The sequence below is a fragment of the Gossypium hirsutum genome, chromosome A01 (genome assembly GCF_007990345.1).
Source record: "Gossypium hirsutum isolate 1008001.06 chromosome A01, Gossypium_hirsutum_v2.1, whole genome shotgun sequence".
NCBI lineage: Eukaryota > Viridiplantae > Streptophyta > Magnoliopsida > Malvales > Malvaceae > Gossypium > Gossypium hirsutum.
In genome coordinates this window covers 111925711-111948531 of record NC_053424.1, presented here as the reverse complement: position 1 = coordinate 111948531, position 22821 = coordinate 111925711, and the positions used below count along the sequence as shown (strand labels likewise).

The following is a 22821-nucleotide window of genomic DNA, read 5'->3' as shown; positions in this document are numbered from 1 at the left end:
TGGTAGCGGGGTTTGTCACATAATGTAATTAGTGGAGAGGATAATTTGATATAATATATCTTGTTTTTGTTAACAATAATGGAAGACAATTAATAATGGTTGCCATTAACATTAATGGGAGACAATCAATAATGACAACCACCAACTTTGGAAAAGTGGCAAGGGATAATTTTTTTTTTGGTCCTTGAGATAATGGGCTATTTATTGTTTAGTCCTTGAACCTCAACTATAAATAGGCCTTCTCATTTCTCATTTCAATTCATCCCAACCAATCTTTCTCTCTTAGTTTTCTCTCTTCTCTCATTTGAGAATTCTTAAGGAATTCTATTTGTTTGTAATATCTTGGAGATAGTAAAGTTATCATCTGGTGTTAGTGCCCGAGGACGTAGGTATAATTTACCGAACCTCGTTAAAACTCTTGTGTTCTTTCTTGTCCTATTTTTCTTTCAATATTTGAGGGTATAATAGTAGTATTTAATTGTGCTATTAAATTACTGTAAAAGGGATATTCTGACTAAGGAAAGACTTGGTATTTAAGAGATCATTGTGATCCACCTCTCTTCCCTGGGAATTGAACTTTGTGTGATTTTTTAGTACAATAATTTACACGCTTCCGATCCTATTGGAACAACAAGTGGTATCAGAGCCGAAGGTTAATCGTAGTATGCTCTGTGGTTGCAGTTTAAACTGATCTTCCACATCAGAAAAGATTTCCTTAGGTATATTGAAAGATTATGGAGAAAACGGTCGGTGTAGGAGCTTCAACATCGTCCATGTGGACAAGACCGACAATTGCAAATGCAAGATTGGCCGTGGAGATCTTTGATGGCACGGGCCATTTTGGTATGTGGCAAAGTGAGGTTCTAGATGCCCTTTTTCAGTAGGGTCTAGACATTGCCATTGATGAAGAGAAACCAGATGATGTACAGGAGAAAGATTGGAATGCGATCAATCGGTTGGCATGTGGCACAATTCGATCATGCCTTTCTTGAGAGTAGAGGTATGCTTTTTCAAAGGAGACTTCTGCAAATAAGTTGTGGGTGGCACTTGAAGAAAATTTTTTGAAGAAAAACAGTCAAAATAAGCTCCACTTGAAGAAAAGACTGTTTCGCTTCACATACGTCCCAAGTACCACAATGAATGATCACATCACCAAATTTACTCAGTTAATCACTGATTTGCTGAATATGAAAGAGACATTCAAAGATGAAGATTTGGCTTTGATGCTGTTGGGGTCACTTCCTGAGGAGTTTGAGTTCCTAGAAACTACTCTACTTCATGGCAGGAGTAATATATCTCTGAGCGAAGTCTGTGCGGCCTTATACAGTTATGAATAGAGAAAGAAGGACAAACAGAAAAACTCAATCAGAGATACAGAAGCTTTAGTAGTCAGAGGTCGTTCATACACTCGGAAGAAAACTCAAAAGGGGAGATCAAAGTCAAAGTCCAGACTCGGGAAAGATGAATGTGCTTTTTGTCATGAGAAAGGCCACTGGAAGAAAAATTGTCCAAAGCTGAAGAATAAGGGAAAAGCTGCTGTAGATGCTTGATACTAGTGACTCTGAACTATCACTGGTTGCATCATCATCGTCGTTCCATTCAGATGAGTGGATATTAGATTCGGGTTGTACCTATCAAATGTCCCCTAACCGGGAGTGGTTCTCTGATTTAGTAGAACTAAATAGAGGAGTTGTTTATATGGGCAATGACAATGCCTGTAAAACTGTTGGGATAGGTTCAATCCAATTAAAGAATAAAGATGGATCAACCAGAGTTCTGACTGATGTTCGGTATGTACCCAGTTTGAAGAAAAATCTCATCTCATTGGGAGCCTTGGAATCCAATGGTTCAGTTGTTACTATGAGAGATGGGGTTTTGAAAGTGACATCTGGCGCACTTGTGATATTGAAGGGCATCAGGAAAAATAACTTGTATTACTACCAAGGTAGTACAGTTATTGGAGCAGTCGCTGCAGCTTCCGGCAACAAAGAATTGGACTCAATACAGTTGTGGCATATGAAGTTGGGACATGCCAGCAAAAAATCCTTGCAAATTCTGGCAAAGCAAGGATTGTTGAAAGGTGCAAAGACTTGCAAATTAAAATTTTGCGAGCATTGTGTTCTGGGAAAGCAAAAGAGAGTGAAATTCGGTACTGCTATCCATAATACAAAAGGTATTTTGGAATATGTTCACTCAGATGTGTGGGGGCCTTCCAAGACACCTTCATTGGGAGGAAAACACTACTTTGTTACTTTTGTTGATGACTTTTCCAGAAGAGTTTGGGTGTATACCATGAGAACTAAGGATGAAGTGCTTAGAGTTTTTCTTAAATGGAAAACTATGATCGAAAACCAGACTGGCAAGAAAATCAAGCGGCTTAGGACGGACAATGGAGGGGAATATAAAAGTGATCCGTTCTTCGATGTGTGCTAAGAGTATGGTATTGTTCGACACTTCACAGTTAGGGATACACCACAGCAGAATGGATTGGCAGAGCGTATGAATCGAACATTGCTGGAGAAAGTTCGATGTATGTTGTCCAATGCTGGGTTGGGCAAGCAATTTTGGGCTGAGGCTGTGACATACGCTGGCCATCTTGTTAATCGTTTACCATCATCTGTATTAGAAAGAAAAACTCCTATGGAGGTATGGTCTGGAAAACCGGTTACAGATTATGATTCCTTACATGTGTTTGGAACCACTGCATATTACCATGTGAAGGAGTCAAAGTTAGATCCAAGGGCAAAGAAAGCTCTCTTTATGGGAATCACTTCTGGAGTGAAGGGATTTCGTCTTTGGTGCTTAAGCACAAAGAAAATGATCTGTAGCAGAGATGTTACCTTTGATGAATCTGCCACATTGAAAAAGGTAGCAGATAAAGATATTCAGACGAGCAATACTCCACAGCAGGTGGAGTGTACTCCAAAACAGGTGGAGTTTGAGCAGATGGGGATTTGCCCAGTTAATAAGTCTAATTCTCCAGCCACAATGGAGGAATTAGAGGTTGAAGAGGTTCTGACCCAAGAACCACTAAGTACACCAGAATCAGTTGCAGTTGCAAGGCCACGGAGAGAAATTCGTAAACCTGCTCGATTTACTGATATGGTGGCCTACGCCCTTCCCGTTGTTGATGATATTCCTATCACTTATCAAGAAGCAATGCAAAGCTTAGAAAGTGATAAATGGAAAAGCGCCATGGATGAAGAAATGCAGTCTCTCCGGAAGAACAATACTTGGGAGTTGGCGCAATTACCGAAAGGTAAAAGGGCAATCGGATGCAAGTGGGTATTCGCAAAGAAAGATGGATCTCCTAGGAAGAAGGATATTCGCTACAAGGCAAGATTGGTAGCTAAAGGCTACGCTCAGAAGGAGGGAATTGACTACAATGATGTATTTTCCCCTGTTGTGAAGCATTCCTCCATTAGAATTTTGTTGGCCTTGGTAGCACAGTTGAATTTGGAGCTAGCTCAACTTGATGTTAAGACGGCTTTCTTGCATGTTGAGTTAGAAGAGGAGATCTATATGACTCAGCCAGAAGGATACACAGATGCTGGTGGTAGAAATTGGGTTTGTAAGCTTAACGAATCGCTATATGGATTGAAGCAATCCCCGAGGCAGTGGTACAAGCGATTTGATAGCTTTATGAGAAGGCAGAAGTACACAAGAAGCAAATATGACAATTGTGTATATTTGCAGAAGCTGCATGACGGATCTTTCATTTATCTACTCTTGTATGTTGATGATATGTTAATCGCTTCGAAGAGCCAAAATGAGATAGATAAGCTGAAGGCTCAGTTGAATCAAGAGTTCGAGATGAAAGATCTAAGTGAGGCCAAGAAGATTCTCGGCATGGAGATAAGTAGAGATAGACCGAGAGGCAAGCTCTGTTTAAATCAGAAGCAATATCTGAAAAAGGTATTATAATGTTTTGGTGTAAATAAAAACACAAAACATGTAAGTACCCCACTTGCTTCTCATTTGAAACTTAGTGCTCAATTATCTCCGAAGACTGAAGATGAAAGAGAATATATGGCGAAAGTCCCATATGCTAATGCAGTTGGGAGTTTGATGTATGCGATGGTGTGTACGAGGCCTGACATTTCACAAGCTGTTGGAGTTGTGAGCAGGTATATGCATGATCCTGGAAAAGGACATTGGCAAGCTGTGAAATGGATTCTACGGTATCTTCGAAAAACCGTAGATGTTGGTTTAATTTTTGAACAGGATGAAGCACTTGGTCAGTTTGTAGTTGGATATGTTGATTCCGACTTTGCTGGTGATTTAGATAAACGTCGTTCAACTACGGGGTATCTGTTTACTCTTGCGAAAGCCCCAGTGAGTTGGAAGTCTACCTTACAGTCTACAGTAGCTGTGTCTACTACAGAGGCAGAATATATGGCAGTTACAGAAGCTGTTAAGGAGGCTATTTGGCTTAATGGATTGTTGAAAGACTTAGGAGTTGTTCAAAGTCACATAAGTTTATATTGTGACAGTCAGAGCGCTATTCATTTAGCGAAAAATCAAGTCTATCATTCAAGAACCAAGCATATCGATGTAAGATATCACTTTGTGCGGGAAGTCTTTGAAAAAGGAAAAATTCTACTTCAGAAGATTCCGACAGCAGATAATCCCGCAGATATGATGACCAAGGTGGTAACAACAATCAAGTTTAATCATTGTTTGAACTTGATTAACATCCTGAGAATTTGAGCACCTTCAGGTGTATGGCGCTCGAGAGCGCATTTGTAGGCACTACAAAAGATAGCTTTATCGAATTTGGGGAGTTGAAGGAAGTGTGTGAAGATGTGATTATCCTAATCAAATCTTCAAGGTGGAGATTGTTAACAATAATGGAAGACAATTAATAATGGTTGCCATTAACATTAATGAGAGACAATCAATAATGACAACCACCAACTTTGGAAAAGTGGCAAGGGATAATTTTTTTTTGGTCCTTGAGATAATGGGATATTTATTGTTTAGTCCTTGAACCTCAACTATAAATAGGCCTTCTCATTTCTCATTTCAATTCATCCCAACCAATCTTTCTCTCTTAGTTTTCTCTCTTCTCTCATTTGAGAATTCTTAAGGAATTCTATTTGTTTGTAATATCTTGGAGATAGTAAAGTTATCATCTGGTGTTAGTGCCCGAGGACGTAGGTATAATTTACCGAACCTCGTTAAAACTCTTGTGTTCTTTCTTGTCCTATTTTTCTTTCAATATTTGAGGGTATAATAGTAGTATTTAATTGTGCTATTAAATTACTGTAAAAGGGATATTCTGACTAAGGAAAGACTTGGTATTTAAGAGATCATTGTGATCCACCTCTCTTCCCTGGGAATTGAACTTTGTGTGATTTTTTAGTACAATAATTTACACGCTTCCGACCCTATTGGAACAACAGTTTTGTTGTAAATTTTGATTTGTATAAAAATAGTATTGTTTATTTCTATTGAGCATTAAGTGGAGGACGTAATGGGCATGTTTTTATGTACAAGGAAACTATATTTAAAAGGGTTCCTATTTTCTTTTATGTGACAGCATGGATGAAAGAATTTAAGGATTCAACTTTGACTAAGATTTCCTATTATCTTAAAGGATAAACTGGTGATTAGATTTACTTCTAAGAATCCTTGTTGGACTTGCGATAAGATTATACAAAGCCTAACTGTAGTATAGCATAGCTAGGTGTGCCTTTTAAGGTATTATTTTGTTTTGTATTTTACTATATTGTACAATATTTTGGCATTATTTGCTTTCTTTGGAGAGTTATACGTATTGTATCGTGAAGTTTTTGAGAAAATAATCGTAATAATTTAAAGTTCGATTTTGAGGTTACAATGATAAATCGTTGTAAAGGTATGAATTCAAGTCAATAATTATACCGAATAAATTATTGAATAAAATCACTTTTTGAGAGAGACTTTGTACACATAAGATTGACGAATTTAAACTGCATTAATAGATACAGTAAGTTAGATATTTTTCCTAGCCTTGCTCTCATTTCATATTTTCGCATAACTATCTTGTCTCAACTCTTGTTCGGAAAACTAATAGAATAATAAAATGGAACAAACTGCAAACCGAAAATTTTTTTATGTATTGATGGTGCTACTGCTTCGTTGTTATTTATGTTGCAAATGAAGAAACATACTGAATGTTGTTGAAATAGACTTCTTCATTTTTTGCAAAAAGTAAAGGATTGCCAAAGGCTGAGAGGGAGGTTGTGGCATTCTTAGTTGAGTTGAAAGGAGCCTTTTGGACAAAAAGGGAGTATATGACCCTGCTGCTGCACTACTATTTTGATTTGGTCTATAATTTTTTTAAATTATGAAATTTCCCAAGGTGTTGCTTTCTGATGTTTTAATGTTTTGGGCAATGAATGAAAATATTAAGGATGACTCACTGTTTTACCAAAACAAATGTGTTTCATGGCCATTATCATAAAGAGAGCATTGAAAAGAATGAACTAAACAAAACTTCATGTCTCAAAGCAAAACTTGATGTATGCTGTTCTTATTTCTTCTCAGATCACTCCATTAACATTTGAGAGAAAGAACCGGTAATTGGTCAGGGCAGAAGCTAGATAATCCCAAAAATCTATTATTGCCAAATCCGCAGAAAAGCAGATCAGCATGACAGAAACCGGGGGACTGCTAGTTGACAACATCTAAGACCAGCCTGCGAGATTTGAGAACAGACCACCTCAACCGCCGATAATAAGCAGCTTGAAGCAATGCCAATGACAATAAAAATATCCATTTAAAACCCATCTGCATTAGATGACACAAATGTCAGGTATAGGTTCATTAAGCAAAAGTTGGTCGATGAATAGTTTGTTATAATAATACACACCAGCTTCCTTTCTTCCATGTCGGGTTCGGCTGCCCATGACAAAAATGTAACCACATCTTTCCCCATCTATATGATGACAATACCGAAGTGTGAGCCATGTATGCCAAAAAAGGATGCAATACATTGAAGGGTTTTCAAACACAATGGCAATATGAAAGAAACAGAAAAGTTAAAACCAACCTGAGCTTCAGTTGCAGGCGTGCCATCTTCATACTCTAAAGCACCATCAATAAGCATTTTAGGCATGGCAATTGCTCCCCCAGGAAAGTACGGGTTATAGTGTAACCCCTCTCGAATCTATAGAGTTGGGGGCAATGACTAATTATTTTTTCAACCAATTCATTGGAGACCAGATATGTTTAGCCTAACAACGTCTAAATTAATGTCATACGCAGCATGCATACAAAAGTTATTCAACAGAAAGATTCATAGTCAAGTGACACCAATGCTTCATTTTGGAATTATGTCTATATCCAAAAGCAATAGCATTTCTCATTGAAGAGCAGCAGTTAACATGGACCAAATACAAAGAGATATAAAACTTCATCCCATCTTTAGAAGAAATATGATCGCCTAAATCACTTTTTACAAAAGATATAGAGATCTAATATACAATATTTGTAATGCCGTGTTACGCAAGATAGTGTAAGACAAAATTTACCGTAACACCAGCAGGAGGATCATGGTAACCAGTTAAAAGGGCAAACACATAATTCTGACCATTATGACGAGCCTGAAAGAATAAAAAGTAAGACACCTCAGTGATGTATATCCATAATTTTCATGGTTATGTAAAAATCAAGGCAACAATTACTTTGGTAATGAGACTTAGATCTGGAGGATAAGCTCCTCCATTAGCAAACCTAGCTGCTGCTTCATTTGCATACGGCTGAGGAAACCGGTCACTGAGTTTACCGGGACGAGTAAACATCTCACCCTCGTCATTAGGTCCATCAACCACCTCAATCTCAGCTGCCATAGTCTTTGTCTCCTCCTCTGTGTATGCAACACCCACCAAATCACGGAATGATATTAGAGACATAGAGTGGCAGGATGCACACACTTGTTGGTAAACCTGGTGTCCACGACGAATCCTGATCATTCAAAATCAATCTAACATCACGAACACTGTGTACTATAAACTTAAAATATTTTATCAATGCTTAACCTAATATCAGAATTATGCCGAAAGATTTTAATTTGACTCCTAGGGAAGAGAAGCAGCCTATTCTTGCAATCGGACACTGAAACTGATATACGAGGTTTCCCCTTGTGCAAAGAATGGGAAGTCATAGAAGCTAAAGAGGAAGAAACCATCACTAATTCGAAGACTTGATGGTCTCAAACTTAAGTGATAGGCTGATAACCTGCTTTCAAGTTTCAACTGTATATTGTGGATCATTAAGATTCATATTTGGAGAACCTTTTTGAAAGTTTATTCGGTTAAATAAGGAGAGGCCTAAAACTCACGAAGCATGGTCATATGAGCTGAGGATGCCACTGTGAGGCCAAGGATAATTCGGAGCTTCTAACCCATGTTCTGACTCATCAGCTGACGCTATTGTTGCAAAACCTAGAAAACCAGAAATACCAGCTCCAAGAAGTGCAACTGTCCTCATACCAGCATATCTTGCATCCTCATTAAATTTTCTTGATGTAAACCATGAAAAGGTCGGAACCTGTAAAAAAAACATGCGAAAATATATGTTACTCAGACTCAGCTATGAGTCTCAGGAACAGGCATGATTATTTTTTTTCCCGAGTTGTTTCTAAATATTTGGAAAGTTCTTGGAGGATCATAGCCTCGTACTCATGTCCAAAAATGTGTTGAACAGGGGTGTTAAAAACATAGGTGAAATTATATCTTCCATTTAGTTGCAAACCATAAAGTACACACAATTGAATCATACATAATCAGACAAAAAGAATCCTCATATAAACTTATTATTGTTATTCAGAGGTAAATACGTGTAGTTCAATTACAGTGTCTTCATATGTTCATTCCACGTGTAAGTATAGTACAATATCCTATGTTACTCAGTTCGAGTGTCGGATACGAATATGGTCTGCCATGTGCAAGGTCAGGACGTGCTACGGATTTGTTTCATCTATTTAAAGGTTCCTTGGAGGTCATATCTACGTGTCAGACTCGAGAGTTGGGCTCGGGTAAGAAAAATAAAGAATCGGAGTTATATAGATAATGTGAACATCAGGAAAGGGCGAAAGGTCTTACAGTAGATTGAGACCGAAGTTTCCTCGTTAAAACCTGGTGGATCAATCGTCCAGCCATTTTAGCTGATATTCCTGTGAAATTGGCTAAATATCAATAAGGAAAACAATCTAAATAAAAATAACATTAAAAAAGCAGAATAAATTAAACAGAGAATTCATATGAAATATATTGAAGAACTCCTAAAAGGCTCCCTTTTCAGTCAAATATTCATTAATTCTCCAAAAATTGAGGATTTTTAAAGCCTTCAAACAAGTGGGTTTGGGTAAATTCATAAGATAAATGACCATACACGCAGAAAAATGTCATATGTTTGGATTTTAGCATAGAAAAATGAAAAACACAAATTAAAAGAATAGCAGAAAGAACCCAAAATGGTTCAGCTTAAGTACAAAAAGGAACACTTGAGAAACCCTAAAAAGGTGAGGATCTAATGGCAGATCCATACACTGTGAATAAAATAAATAAGAAAATATAAACCCAAAGATGAAAAGAAGAGAAGAGAGCGAACTGACTTGATCAGAGGAATCCCAAATCAACTAAAACGAAAAAATGGAAAATAAAACTAAAAAAAAAAAAAAAAGGCCAAAATGAAAAGTAGTTAAAGTCAGACTTTGGTCGAGTCTTCACCGATCTTCCGAAAATTTAGACAAATTATTTTTTGGTTTGATTAAAATATTTGAATTTCGCTCGCTAATACTTTTTTTAAGGTTAAAATTTAAGTTTAGTTGCTTATGTTTGTTTAAAATTATATTTTGGTCATTAAATTTTTTAAAATTACCCTTTGCTCGCTAACAATTTGTTAGGTTGTGGACACTAAGTCCTTAATTTTATTAACGGTGTACAATTAATCCTTGTACCTTTTTTTTTTTCCTTTCGAGCAAATTCCTTTGTATTTTCCACTAACTAAGCTGCTGATTGAGTTGCAAAAAAAAGTAGATTGTCGGAATGACACAATTTGGTACTCAAACTTGACAATTTTTTTTAAGTTAGTACTTAATCATTTTTTATGTTTAATTTGGTACCTAAACTTGACTCTTTTTTCTAATTTGGTACCTAATCTTTTTTTTTATTCGGTTTGGTACTTGACCTTGTCAAACTTTTTACAAATTACTCCAATATACTAACAATGTTATTTTTTTATGAGGCAGCAAAAATAATCAATGTATAACCGACATGTGATAAATGATATGATATATTTTGTATTTTATATGTTCAATTACTTTTAGCTCTATTTGTTTAATTAATTGTTTTATTAATGGAAAATAAAGAATTTCTTTTAATTTGGTTTTTTAAAACTATTTTTTTCTTATTTAGTATTAATTTGTTAAACGTAGCTCAATAACTATTTTTTTAACATGAATTTTCTCTAATACTGACAATATTTTTGTAGCATAAAATTGTATAACATTTAATAAATTTAAGTAGCAAATTGAACTTAAGAAAAAGCTTAGCTACCAAATTAGGAAAAAAATGCCAAGTTTAGGTACCAAATTAAGAAAAAAGTGTCAAATTCAGGTACCAAATGTTATATTAAGCCAAAGAAAAAAGAAAAGCTTTTTCAATTTATATAAAACCAAAAATATCTAGGCTTAATATAACATTGGTTATTTTTGGAGTAATTTGTAAAACGTTTGAAAAGTTCAAATACCAAATTGAACAAAAAAAAGAATAGGTACCAAATTAGGAAAAAGAGTCAAATTTAGGTACCAAATTGGACCCCGAAAAAGATTAAGTACCAACTTAAGAAAAAATGTCAAGTTTGAGTACCCAATTAAGAAAAAGTGTCAAGTTTGAGTACCAAATTGGACCCAAAAAAAAATTAGATGCCATATTAGAAAAAGTGTCAAGTTAAGGCACCAAATATTATATTAAACTTTTTTTTTTGCGAGACAACCTAAAAAAGACGAGAAATAGGGCGTTACATGAAATCAATTGAATATATTTATGTGCAAAAGCTAAACTCTTCCATTACAATGTTCAAAAATCTCACTTATTATGACCAAAATCCAGAGTACAGTTGAAATGTAATTAAAAAAAAAAAATTTGTCACCTCTTTTAACAATTTCCAGCAAATGGATCAGCACTCATACGTTAAACCTTTGAGGAACACTGTCATAGTCATCAAAATCGAACTTCTGTCGCTCTCGGCTACCCTGAGTAATTTGCAGTATCATGTCGTGTCTTTACTAATTGAATGGTGATAGCAGAAATTGTTTTGATGAACAAAAATGGCAACCTCACCTTAGATAGATACAATGGATCACATGACATGAGTTCGTCCATAAGTGTAATCTTCTTCGACGGGATCATCAACCTGTAACACAACACAAAAAATACTAAAACAAAACACCTTTGTTAATGCTTTTATTCATGACCATCAAACATTATATAGACCTTAAATGTCATATTCCTTTACTCATGTCCGGATATTGTCACAATTAATAACATTCATATATGCCAAACTCGAATCATACCTTTGGATCGATGAGTCAATTCGCTCGATCATTTCAATGGTCTTATATTGTTCAGGATCCTCTAGGAATCTGACCATCCCATCCTTCTGGTTGATAGCTGCATATATCTCACCATCTTGAATCTATAATTTGATATCAACACTCGGCAACATGTTAAACACGAAACCGCAGTCTTAAATTAACTGAAACAGGAATTACCATTTGAAGAACATGCATTTCCGCCTCCCGAACGCTACTCAGTTGCACCGTGTTGGCAATGTCCTGAAGGGAGAGAGTTAAGTATGTCTGGGTTAATCTCTTGATATTTTGCTTATACAACGATGATACTACCTGCTTCACCAACCCTAGATTGTTGTCCTGATAAAAAGTACAAAGCCTCTATCAGATGGTCAGAAAATGTAACTAGAACTTTAGATGTGTTCGCTGGACACATCAGCATCCATCACTCACACTCGAGAGTGAGCACTCACATGTTCTCTCTCCTTGTTTGACTGTACATATGTCTCTAAGTCCCCAAATTTTCCATTGCTATAACTATTTTCCATATCAAAATATAGCTGCTCAAGGAACAAACAAGTAAGAATTCAGACAATTAAGTATTGAACTTCATTTTTTATTATTATGTAGGTATAAGACTATGATTTTATTTTATCTTCTTCGAATTCGGTATGAGTAGTAGTCTTAGAATTTATTCGGACCTGACATAAGCTCCTCAAATTTCTCTGAGCAGCCGAAGAAGAATACTTGGGGAGGCTGGTAGAAAACTGTAACCAAAAGAACCGAAAACCATACAACAAATCACCATTCAGAGACGAAGAAGAACTTGCAAGTCCGAATTTTTGTAAAAAATGATGAAATTATTCTCTTACAAACCACGAGATCCACACATTTAATGTCAATTGCAGAACATACCTGTCCATGGAGAATAAGAGAGACCAATATGTACTTTTTGTAAGCTTCAACGGCTATAGCATTAACGGCAAACATAGGAGCGGTCACAACCTAGACAATTACCCAACAATAGACTAATTCAAAGTCCCTTTTTTCGTAATTTCGTATTTGACCAATAATTAAAAACAGAGCACTAGTGAAACAACATACATTGTGTAAAAGCTCCAATGCTTTCTGAAAATGCTTTTGTCCAATGCATATCATGCCTCTGTAAAGTTATAGATTGTAAGATTAAATGCACAATTGGATATGCAAATTGAATAGATTGAGAAGCAACCAACCCATAATAGCAATACAGGAAAAGGTCATTTGGCTGATCAACCTCGAAGATATCTTCTTCCAGAATGGAATGACCGGTCTTATAGGACTTTGCAAGCAAACAAAGCAAAAGAAATTCCGGGTGTAAAGCAGTCAAATGTTCGGTCGATGACCGAAACTTCCGAATAGCCGTCAGCATCAGAGCAACCCCAGGCAAGGGCTCTCCGAGTAACACAAGTTGGTTCTTGAACCTCTTACAAACAAATATAACTGGCAGTCATGTTGAGATCAACATCAACAATACCAACATGAAACAAGCAGAGAATTTCGTAATCTTAATATATAATTTGATTCAAAGTAAGAGTTATACACTTATGAGAAGCCAATCGAATTTGCTCGGAAACACATGAACTGAGAAACCTAGCAATGATTAGCACATATGAACTAGCTTGCTCTTTTGTAATTGGGCCAGCAGTACATGCTTCACTGTTCAACCATTAATCAAACTCATACCAATTAATTTTCATCCTAAACATAAAAAATATATATAAAAAAATAGATTTTATATTTCTTTATTTCTCAGCAACCAAACATCAAATTCTAAAAAAGACCAAGAGACAACAAAAAACAAAATTTTACATAGAAAATAACTCACAGGAAATAGAAGTAACCGAGAGAGTGCTTGGAAGGGTCAAGTTGGTCGAGAAAAGGCAACAACCGAGCCGACTCGGAATGGAGGGAACCAACAAATTTTGCAGCATTAAAACATCAGAGGCAGTGCTTGATAGTCCCTGGATTTGTGTCACTAAACCTTCCACTGAGTTCATACCTCCTCCCGTAGCTGAGTTTTCTGATCGATTCAACTCGGATACACAGAACAAAACTAGTCAAAAGATTGGTTTTCGTCTTCCGGTTAAATGTATACAATACCCCATAAATCTCTCTGATGCATCCTATTTCTTAGCTTTGCAGTTTAAATAGTTTTTATTTATTTATATGAAAAGAAGAATAAATTTTATTTTTACAGTATTCGTATTTGATGGTTTTCCACATCTATAGTATTAAAGTTGTTGATGGTAATAAAAAGAAAGGTTTTTATTATCTCAATTCGTTAAAAAAATTACGAAAATATTTTTTTAATTAAAATAAATTATATATTCGAAGGCATTTTATTCTTTTTATTTTAAAAATAAAATTTTACTAAAATTTAATGTGGTTTGATTTAAACTCAGACTATTTATTTCAATAAAATGTCAACTTTATCACTAAATAAAAAATTTATTCAATAAAATATTTACATTTGAATTGTATTATGCATGGTTTATTACCTCGATTAATTATATATATTAATAATGCTGTTGATTGAGTTGATGTCATAAGTAAACTACACACTAACTTAAGATTGATGCAAAAACCACAATAAACAGTTATAGTGCATTTTGTATTCTTATTATGATGTATTTACATGTTTAAATTTTTATTTTACTTACAATTTAATCTTTTTTTTTCATTTTAATATCATACATATTTCATATCTTATTATTAATTAGTTTCAAATGGTACGCTTAATTATTTATTGTATGCTATTTTTAAACTAGCATTTATGTTCTAATTACATAGTTTCTACATGCATACGCATTTCTAGTGGTGTCGGAAAATGCAGTTTTGAGACCTCGTTTCCATAAGCCAAGTCTGTAAATATTTAATAGAGATATTTATGGAGCAATAGCATTAATGAATTGAAAATTTGTTAAGCCATTTAGCCAAAATTGTGGATAATTAGGGTCTAGGGACTAAATTATAAAATCCAATCGTTATAAATTTTTAATTAGTAAATGGCTTGGGGACTTAAATTACAATTAACTAAATGTTTAAAACATAAATTATACCATGTTAAATTATATGTTAGTGGAAGTCATGCTTAATTAGTTATTAACTTAGGTTAATTAAGAATTATTTAGTAAAAACATGATTAATTAAATTAATTTACAAACTAATCCTAGTATATATATGTATGTGCGGTGGAAAGAAGAATTTCTTCTTCTCCACTGATTTTAAAGAAAAAAAGAAAGAAGAGAAAAATTCATAGCAAAGGTTTTGAGGTTTTTGGCTTTAATTTCAAGTATATTCCTAGCTATTTTTCTTTGATTTTTATGGAAATTGAATCATAAGAGCTTGATCTAGCTAACTCATGTACAAACTAGTAAAACTATTAAAGTTTTAGAAAGTTTCTATGATTGAGAATTGAATGATTTTGGTGTTAAATTGTTAGAAATTAAGCTTAGTATAAGAAAATGACTAAATTGTAAAACTTAATTGTTAGTTTCGTAAATTAGAGACCAAATTGAATAAAATGAAAAATTGTCATGAATAGTTGGTAGGGATTCAAAACAGAGGGTCTCTAATGAGTTTTTGGTGAAATCAGATTTTAATCTGAGGCTTTATATTGAAAGTTATACTAGTTCCGATTTTAGAGACTAAATTGAATAATTTAAAAATTTTGCGAAATTTGATATTTGATTCTAATCTGGCTAGAAATTGATAATGTAATATGTTTTGGAATTATTCATAGCTAATGGCAACACCGATTTGTCGAGAGGGAGAGAAAAAGCAAAAATCGTTGATGAGTGACGCGCAAAACCTCAGTTTGTACTTTTATGATTCGGGATAGAATTATTTGATTTAGTATACATATTTATTTGATGATGAGTTATTGGGATGAGTTCATTGCAATGATATGAAAAATTTTATTGAATTGTTATGTTTAAGATTTTACATCGAAGAGGGACTAAATTGAATAGAAAAGAAAGTGGAGTAATTAATTGATATGTGATCATTGGTATGAAATTGAATTAAGATATGCTATGTTACATGATAGGTTGATGACTTGTGATTATGGAATATGAATTGAATGTTAATACCCTATTAACTAGTCAGGCTGAGTCATATAATTGGTAGGATTGGATTGTGTACGAGTTTATACGCTTATGCATTGGGATGCACTTCGTGCTTTAGTACGAGCTTCGTGTACCATGATGCCTTTCAAGTGCCAGTATTCACGTTATCTGCTAGTTTTTCTTACTCAGTTATTCTATTATTGCATTTCGGTTCCAGTTGGTGTGTTGGTTGGACGATTCGTGTAACCGTTCGAGTTGTGTTAATAGGGATTGATAATACTATGTTTGATTGTTTATAACAGAATGAACTAATATAATGCTCATAATTTGAATGTGTGCATATATGAAATTGAAACGGAAGGTAAACATCTTAATGTTCAAAGCAAAAAAGGGAATCAAGCCTTAAAGGCTGAAACAAATGTGAACGAGTCGGTAGACTCCAGAAATGGATTAACCGGTAAGTATGAGGTAAGTAATGGAATGATTTATAATAGACTAGTTGGATTAATATCTTGTGTTGTTTGCAATTGAAAGATGATTAATAGAAGTAAAATATGAATGACAATGTTGAAAATTTTGGTAAACTTACTTACCAAATAAGTTATGCATGTTTTTATTGTACATGTATAGGGACATATGTAGGCTACATTTTGAGTTTATATGCTTCGTGTTATGTTTTTGGTGCTAAATTGAAATATTTTGAATCATGAAAGTACCATTGAGCCCTATTGCTTAGTGTACGGGTTGTTTTCTCTGTGCACAGGTTTAAGTACCTCTTGAAACCCTGGGAATTGAAGCCAACATCTAAGCGGACGTTTCCGACTCAGCCAAGTTTGTAAAGTACCCTTTTTTATGGTAAATGGCATTTACCTAATGTTTTAAGTCGATTTTGTATCAAAATTATTAAACCTGGAACTTAGTTGTTTAAATGCTATTTCAATGTATCGTTTTGGTATGTTTTGTATCATATGCGGTTTTCGAATAGGTGAACTGGTTGTATCAAATGTATATATGGAATTTTAGGTCCCTTTGAACTTGTAACAGGTTGACTCTTGTGAAAACAGTGAGTCACGTCATGACGTGGAACATCTGACGTTGCAACAAGAAACAAAGCAAAATTTTAAGTGGCGATGTCATTGCTTAAGATCACGACAAAGCAAAACAATTGTAGTTCATTTAGTAATGATGTATTTACATGTTTAAATTTTGTTTTACTCATAATTTAATATGTTTTTTCATTTTAATATTGTACATATTGTACGTGTTATTATTAATTATTTTCAAATCATACATTTCATTATTTAATGTACATTATTTTTAAACACGCTCATATATTCTAAATATGTAGTTTTCGCACGTATAAGTGTGAGATAAAATTTCTAGTATTAATAATGTTATTAATTGAGTTGGTGTTACAAATTAACTCGACATCAATTTAGAATCGATCATAACACTATGATAAACAATTGTACTCATTCAATATTCTTAATATAATGTATTTATATGTTTAAATTTCGTTTTACTTATTGTAATACCCGTACCCGTATTCATTGCCGGAATAGGGTACGAGGCATTACCGGAGTTTACGAATTAAATTTTTTTTTATATTCAATATAGCCCTTTTATAAATATCTAACCTTCCCTGTAATATTAAATCGAGACCAATCCACATCAACCAAATCAATTCAACATATTTTCATGATAGATTCATGCATTTATATAAGATAACGTCATCACATATCTGTAACCAGGTTTGTTAACCATACTAATGGCTAACTTTACATTCATTTCACGTTAACATTTACTTTGTTAGCTTATACATGCCATTGATTTTCAAAATAAAGTTTCTTTATATACCGAAATCCTGAGGTTGACAGTGTTATGTGTCTCCGACCAAATCCGACCTCCGAGCTCTTAACACTACAAAACAGGGAAAAAGGAAACGGGGTAAGCACTTTGTGCTTAGTAAGCTCATGTAACAAGAATTATACTTACCTAATATTTTCAATACAATACAATAAACATCCATATATCCATTCAATGCATTATTACCCTAATATGCACAAACTCAACATTCAAGTTAGTACAATAATTTCCATGTACCAATAATATATACTATGATTGATGAGCTCGTCAATACCATAATTTCCATTTCCTTGTTATTTTTCCATATTTATCCCGTTGAATTTATCGGAATTTCGATGGATTTTCAGAGGTACACATTTATTGTACAATTCTGGGTCCGTCAATTCATATTAATGTGCGCACATATCCATTTCAGAGAGCGCACTCCCGCGAACCTCAACCTTGCAGCGGGATTACCAGTCCAGGCTAAATCCCCTGCAACGACAATTACTCTAATGAGCTTGGATCTGAATTACCAGTCCAGGCTAAATTCAGACCCTAATTCAGATTACCCGTCCGGGCTAAATCCATTTTACACAAATTCTTCGGGAGGGCTATATCAGGATAGGATCACCCGTCTGGGCTAGATCCTTTTTACCGTCAATTCCATTTCAGAGATCCATTGAATTTTCCTTTCATTCAAACGGGATTTCTTCCCATTTTATCAAATATATCAATGTTTCATTAATTCTCATACAATGAACATTCAAATCATATTTACATCAATAACATACAATCTCAAGCAATTTAAGAATATAATTCAAGTGACACGAACTTACCTTGATACTTGTTTGTAAACAGTAAAAATCTACTAATCCCGAACTTTTTCCTTTCCTCGATCTAGCTTCGTATTTGAATCTTCTGGATCTAAATAAATAAATTTAATTATCAATTTAATACATTTCATGTTCATATGCAACATTCTCTATAATTCAACTATTATTTATAGTTCATTCAAAGCTGTCTACTTGAGTCATAGTCACTAAATTATTTATAAATTGAGCTACGGAACTCAAAATTAAGATCCGTTAATTTTCCCTGAAATTAGACTCATATATATTTTTACCATAAAATTTTCAGAATTTTTGGTTTAGCCAATCAGTACAGTTTATTCTTCAAAGTCACCCCTGTTCTGTTGTCTAACAGTTCTGACCCTTCTTCACGAAAAATAAATTATCTCTTTATACAGAATTCAAATGATGTTCTTATTTGTTTCTATAAAAAATAGACTCATTCAGAATTCTATACATATAAATTTAAGTCCCTAATTATTTTTATTCAAGTTTTTATAATTTTTCAAAGTCAGAACAGGGGAACCCGAATTCATTCTGACCTTATCTCACAAAATTCATTATATCTCAAAATTTACAAATCCATTGCTTACAATATTTCTTCTATGAGAAACTAGACTCAATAAGATTTAATTCCATATTTTGTTCATCTTCTAATTCGATTCCTACAAATTTTAATGATTTTTCAAAGTTAGTCTACTGCTGCTGTCCAAACTGTTTTAGTGTAAGCTGTTTATTACCATTTTTCCCCTAAGCTTTTAATAAATGATAATTTCATCCCTACTCAATTAGCCTCTCAATTGAGCTGATTTTTCTCAATTAACATTTTATTCTATCTCCTTAAACTAGTTTAGAACCTTTAGGAATCAGAATTTCAGCAATAGACTTTAATTCCAAACATTTTCACAATTAGATCCTAAAAATCAATTTCCATTGAAATTGCCTAATAAAATCATCTCATAAACAAATTAAAGCTTTAATTTCATTCTATTTCATCATAAAATTACAGCACTCAACCATGGTGACTTTCAATTTCATCCATGAAATCAAAAACTAATGAATTTAATAGTAGGACCTAGTTGTAAAAGTCTTAGAAACACAAAAATTACAAGAAAAAGGCAAGGATTAACTCACTTGGTGCAAAAATTATGAAATACCAGCTTATAGAACCCTCCTATGGCGTTTTTAGCTGCTGGAATTGAAGAGAAATGAAGAGAAATCTAGATATTTCCTATTTAGTCCTAGTTTTATTTAGTTAATTTTTCAATATTCCAATTTTACCCTTAATTTATCAATTTTTTTGCTGATTTCATACCCTTGCCGTTCAGCCCAAATAAATTTTGGGTCTAATTGCCTTTTAAATCCTTTCTCATTAGACTCTTAAGCTATTTAATCACTCTAGCAACTTTTACACCTATTACAATTTAGTCCTTTTCATTTAATTGACTACCCAAACATTAAAATTTCCTAACGAAATTTTAATACCACATTAATAACATTTCATAAATATTTATAAAATTATTTTCGACTCAGTTTTACGAGATAGAGGTCCCGATACCATATTTTACCCAATTTCTTCAATAATTTATTTTTCTAACTAATCACTAAATCGATAAAATTTTCCTATCAATATTTTCATACTATTTTCCTATCATATCAATTTTCAAGCAAAATTATTGAAATAAATTTCTCTTTAAATCGGATCTATGGTTACGAAACCATTGTTCCGATAACCTTGAATTTAGGCCATTACAACTCTCCCCCCCTTTTAAAGAATTTCGTCCTCGAAAATCTTACCAGTAAAGAGGTTTGGGTATTGTTTCCTCATTGCCTCCTCCGGTTCCCATGTTGCTTCCTCAATCCCGTGCTTTTGCCACAATACTTTCACCAAATTTATCTTTTTATTTCTAAGCTCTTTTGTCTCCCGTGCCAATATCTTGACCGGTTCTTCACTGTAAGTCATATCCGGTTGAATCTCTACTTCTATCGGAGAAATAACATGTGAAGGATCTGATCGATATCGTCGTAACATAGATACATGAAAAACATTATGGATTCTATCAAGTTCCGGTGGTAATGCCAATCGATAAGCGACCGATCCAATTCTTTCTATGATTTCATAGAGCCCGATAAATCTTGGACTCAATTTACCCTTTCGACCGAATCGAAGAACTTTCTTCCAAGGAGACACTTTCAGAAATACCTTGTCACCGACTTGAAATTCAATCTCTTTTCGCTTAAGGTCGGCATATGATTTTTGACGATCAGAAGCTGCTTTTAGACTATCTCGAATAACCTTTACTTTTTCTTCTGTTTCTCGGATCAAATCAACCCCATGTATCTTCCTTTCACTGAGCTCTGTCCAATATAACGGTGTTTTATATTTTCTACCATACAAAGCTTCATACGGAGCCATTTTAATACTAGACTGATAACTGTTATTGTAAGCAAATTCAATCAAAGGTAGATACCTCTCCCAATTACCTTCAAACTCTAGTATACAACATCGGAGCATATCTTCCAATACTTGAATTACACGCTCAGATTGACCATCTGTCTGAGGATGAAATGCAGTGCTGAAATACAACTGAGTACCCAAGGCTTCTTGCAATTTGTCCCAGAAACGAGACGTAAATCGGGGATCTCTATCTGATATAATGGAGACAGGCACTCCATGTAACCTGACAATCTTAGATATGTACAGTTCAGCTAGTTTATCTAAAGAATAATCCATACGTACCGGAATAAAGTGAGCTGACTTTGTTAATCGATCAACAATCACCCAAATAGCATCTTTTTTCCTCGGAGACAAAGGTAGCCCCGATACAAAATCCATAGTGATTCTTTCCCATTTCCATTCCGGTATAGTAATTGGCTGAAGTAACCCTGAAGGTACCTGATGTTCAGCTTTAACTTGTTGACATATTAAACACCTTGATACAAACTCAGAGATATCACGTTTCATTCCCGACCACCAGTACATCTTTTTCAGATCATTATACATTTTATTACTCCCCGGATGTACAGACATAGTACTACAGTGGGCCTCGCGTAGAATCTTCTGTATGAGCTCTGAATTCTGAGGTACAAATACCCTACCTCTGAATAATAAACAATCATCAGAACCAATCTGAAATTCAGAATCATTACCTAACTCACACTGTGCCCGTTTAACCTATAACTTCTCATCATTCTTCTGAGCTTCACATATTTGCTGTAAAAATGTCAGTTTAGTTCTCAATTCAGCTAGGATTGAACCATCATCAGTCAATGATAACCGGGTATTCATAGCTCGTAAAGCAAACAGAGATTTCCGGCTCAAAGCATCAGCTACAACATTACCTTACCCGGATGGTAATCAATAATCAAATCATAGTCCTTTATCAGTTCAAGCCACCTGCGCTATCTCAAATTCAAATCTTTCTGTGTCATCAAATATTTCAAGCTTTTATGATCAGTATAAATATGACATTTCTCACCGTACAAGTAATGCCGCCATATCTTCAGCGCAAATACAATAGCAGTTAATTCAAGATCATGTACTGGGTAATTTCTTTCATGTGGTTTAAGTTGTCTTGAAGCATAGGCTATTACTTTACCTTCTTGCATCAAAACACAACCTAAACCATTTAATGAGGCATCACTGTAAATAACAAATTCCTTACCCAGTTCAGGCTGCACTAATACAGGTGCTTTCGTTAATAGGTCTTTCAATCGGTTGAAACTTTGTTGACATTCATCAGTCCACTCGAACTTTACATCTTTCTGCAAATCGAGTCATTGGAGAAGCTATCATAGAGAATCCCTGTACAAATCTCCATAATAACCAGCTAAACCCAAGAAACTTCTAACTTCAGATACATTCTTCGGTGGACTCCAATTGACAATAGCTGAGATTTTACTTGGATCTACCCTGATGCATTCGGCAGATACAATGTGTCCAAGAAAACCCACTTCTCGAAGCCAAAATTCACATTTACTGAATTTAGCATACAACTGCTTCTCTCGTAGAATTTGCAACACAATTCTCAAATGTTCTGCATGTTCTTCTTCATCCCGAGAATAAACCAAAATATCATCAATGAATACTACTACAAATCTGTCTAAGTACGGTCTGAATATCCGGTTCATCAAATCCATGAATACTGCAGGTGCATTAGTTAGCCCAAACGGCATAACTAGAAACTCATAATGCCCGTACCTGGTTCTAAAGGCTGTTTTTGGCACATCTGACTCCTTTACCCGTAACTGATAATAACCTGATCGAAGATCAATCTTGAAAACATAGTAGCACCTTTCAGCTGATCAAATAAATCATCAATCCGGGGTAACGGGTACTTATTCTTTATGGTTACTTTATTAAGCTGCCGGTAGTCGATACACAATCTCAAAGACCCATCTTTCTTTTCACAAACAGAACCGGAGCACCCCAAGGTGAATGACTCGGTCGGACAAA

The 22821-nt window shown here is 34.4% G+C and overlaps 1 protein-coding gene and 1 pseudogene across 4 annotated transcripts; both read right to left on the bottom strand.

Moving 5' to 3' along the window:
• Positions 1–6487: 6487 nt before the first annotated feature.
• On the bottom strand, positions 6488–9769 carry LOC107896729 (cytochrome c1-2, heme protein, mitochondrial). 4 transcript variants are annotated; one of them, XM_016821991.2, is made up of 8 exons: positions 9700–9769; positions 9090–9160; positions 8327–8535; positions 7671–7950; positions 7518–7589; positions 7037–7153; positions 6857–6922; positions 6488–6774 (listed from the first exon to the last, which is right to left on the bottom strand). In XM_016821991.2, exons 2-8 carry the CDS (start codon positions 9144–9146, stop codon positions 6658–6660), a joined length of 918 nt encoding a protein of 305 aa, XP_016677480.1. In that variant the 5' UTR covers positions 9147–9160; positions 9700–9769; the 3' UTR covers positions 6488–6657. The 4 variants fall into 4 exon arrangements, with proteins under 4 accessions (XP_016677480.1, XP_016677479.1, XP_040969504.1 ...); XM_016821990.2 differs by having other exon boundaries at positions 9602–9768; XM_041113570.1 differs by lacking the exon at positions 9700–9769 and adding an exon at positions 9535–9607.
• Positions 9770–11007: 1238 nt separating this feature from the next.
• LOC107896728 (COP9 signalosome complex subunit 3-like) lies at positions 11008–13740 on the bottom strand (annotated as a pseudogene).
• Between the last annotated feature and the right edge of the window lie 9081 nt (positions 13741–22821).

Bases quoted from the DNA above. Each gene is read 5' to 3' on its own strand.
- LOC107896729 (XM_016821991.2), bottom strand. From the start codon at position 9,146: ATGGCTGGACGATTGATCCACCAGGTTTTAACGAGGAAACTTCGGTCT. The intron at 8,536-9,089 runs GTAAGACCTTTC...TTTTTTTTACAG, and splicing joins AACTTCGGTCTCAATCTACT to GTTCCGACCTTTTCATGGTT. The intron at 7,154-7,517 runs GTAAATTTTGTC...CCAACTCTATAG, and splicing joins ATCCTCCTGCTGGTGTTACG to ATTCGAGAGGGGTTACACTA.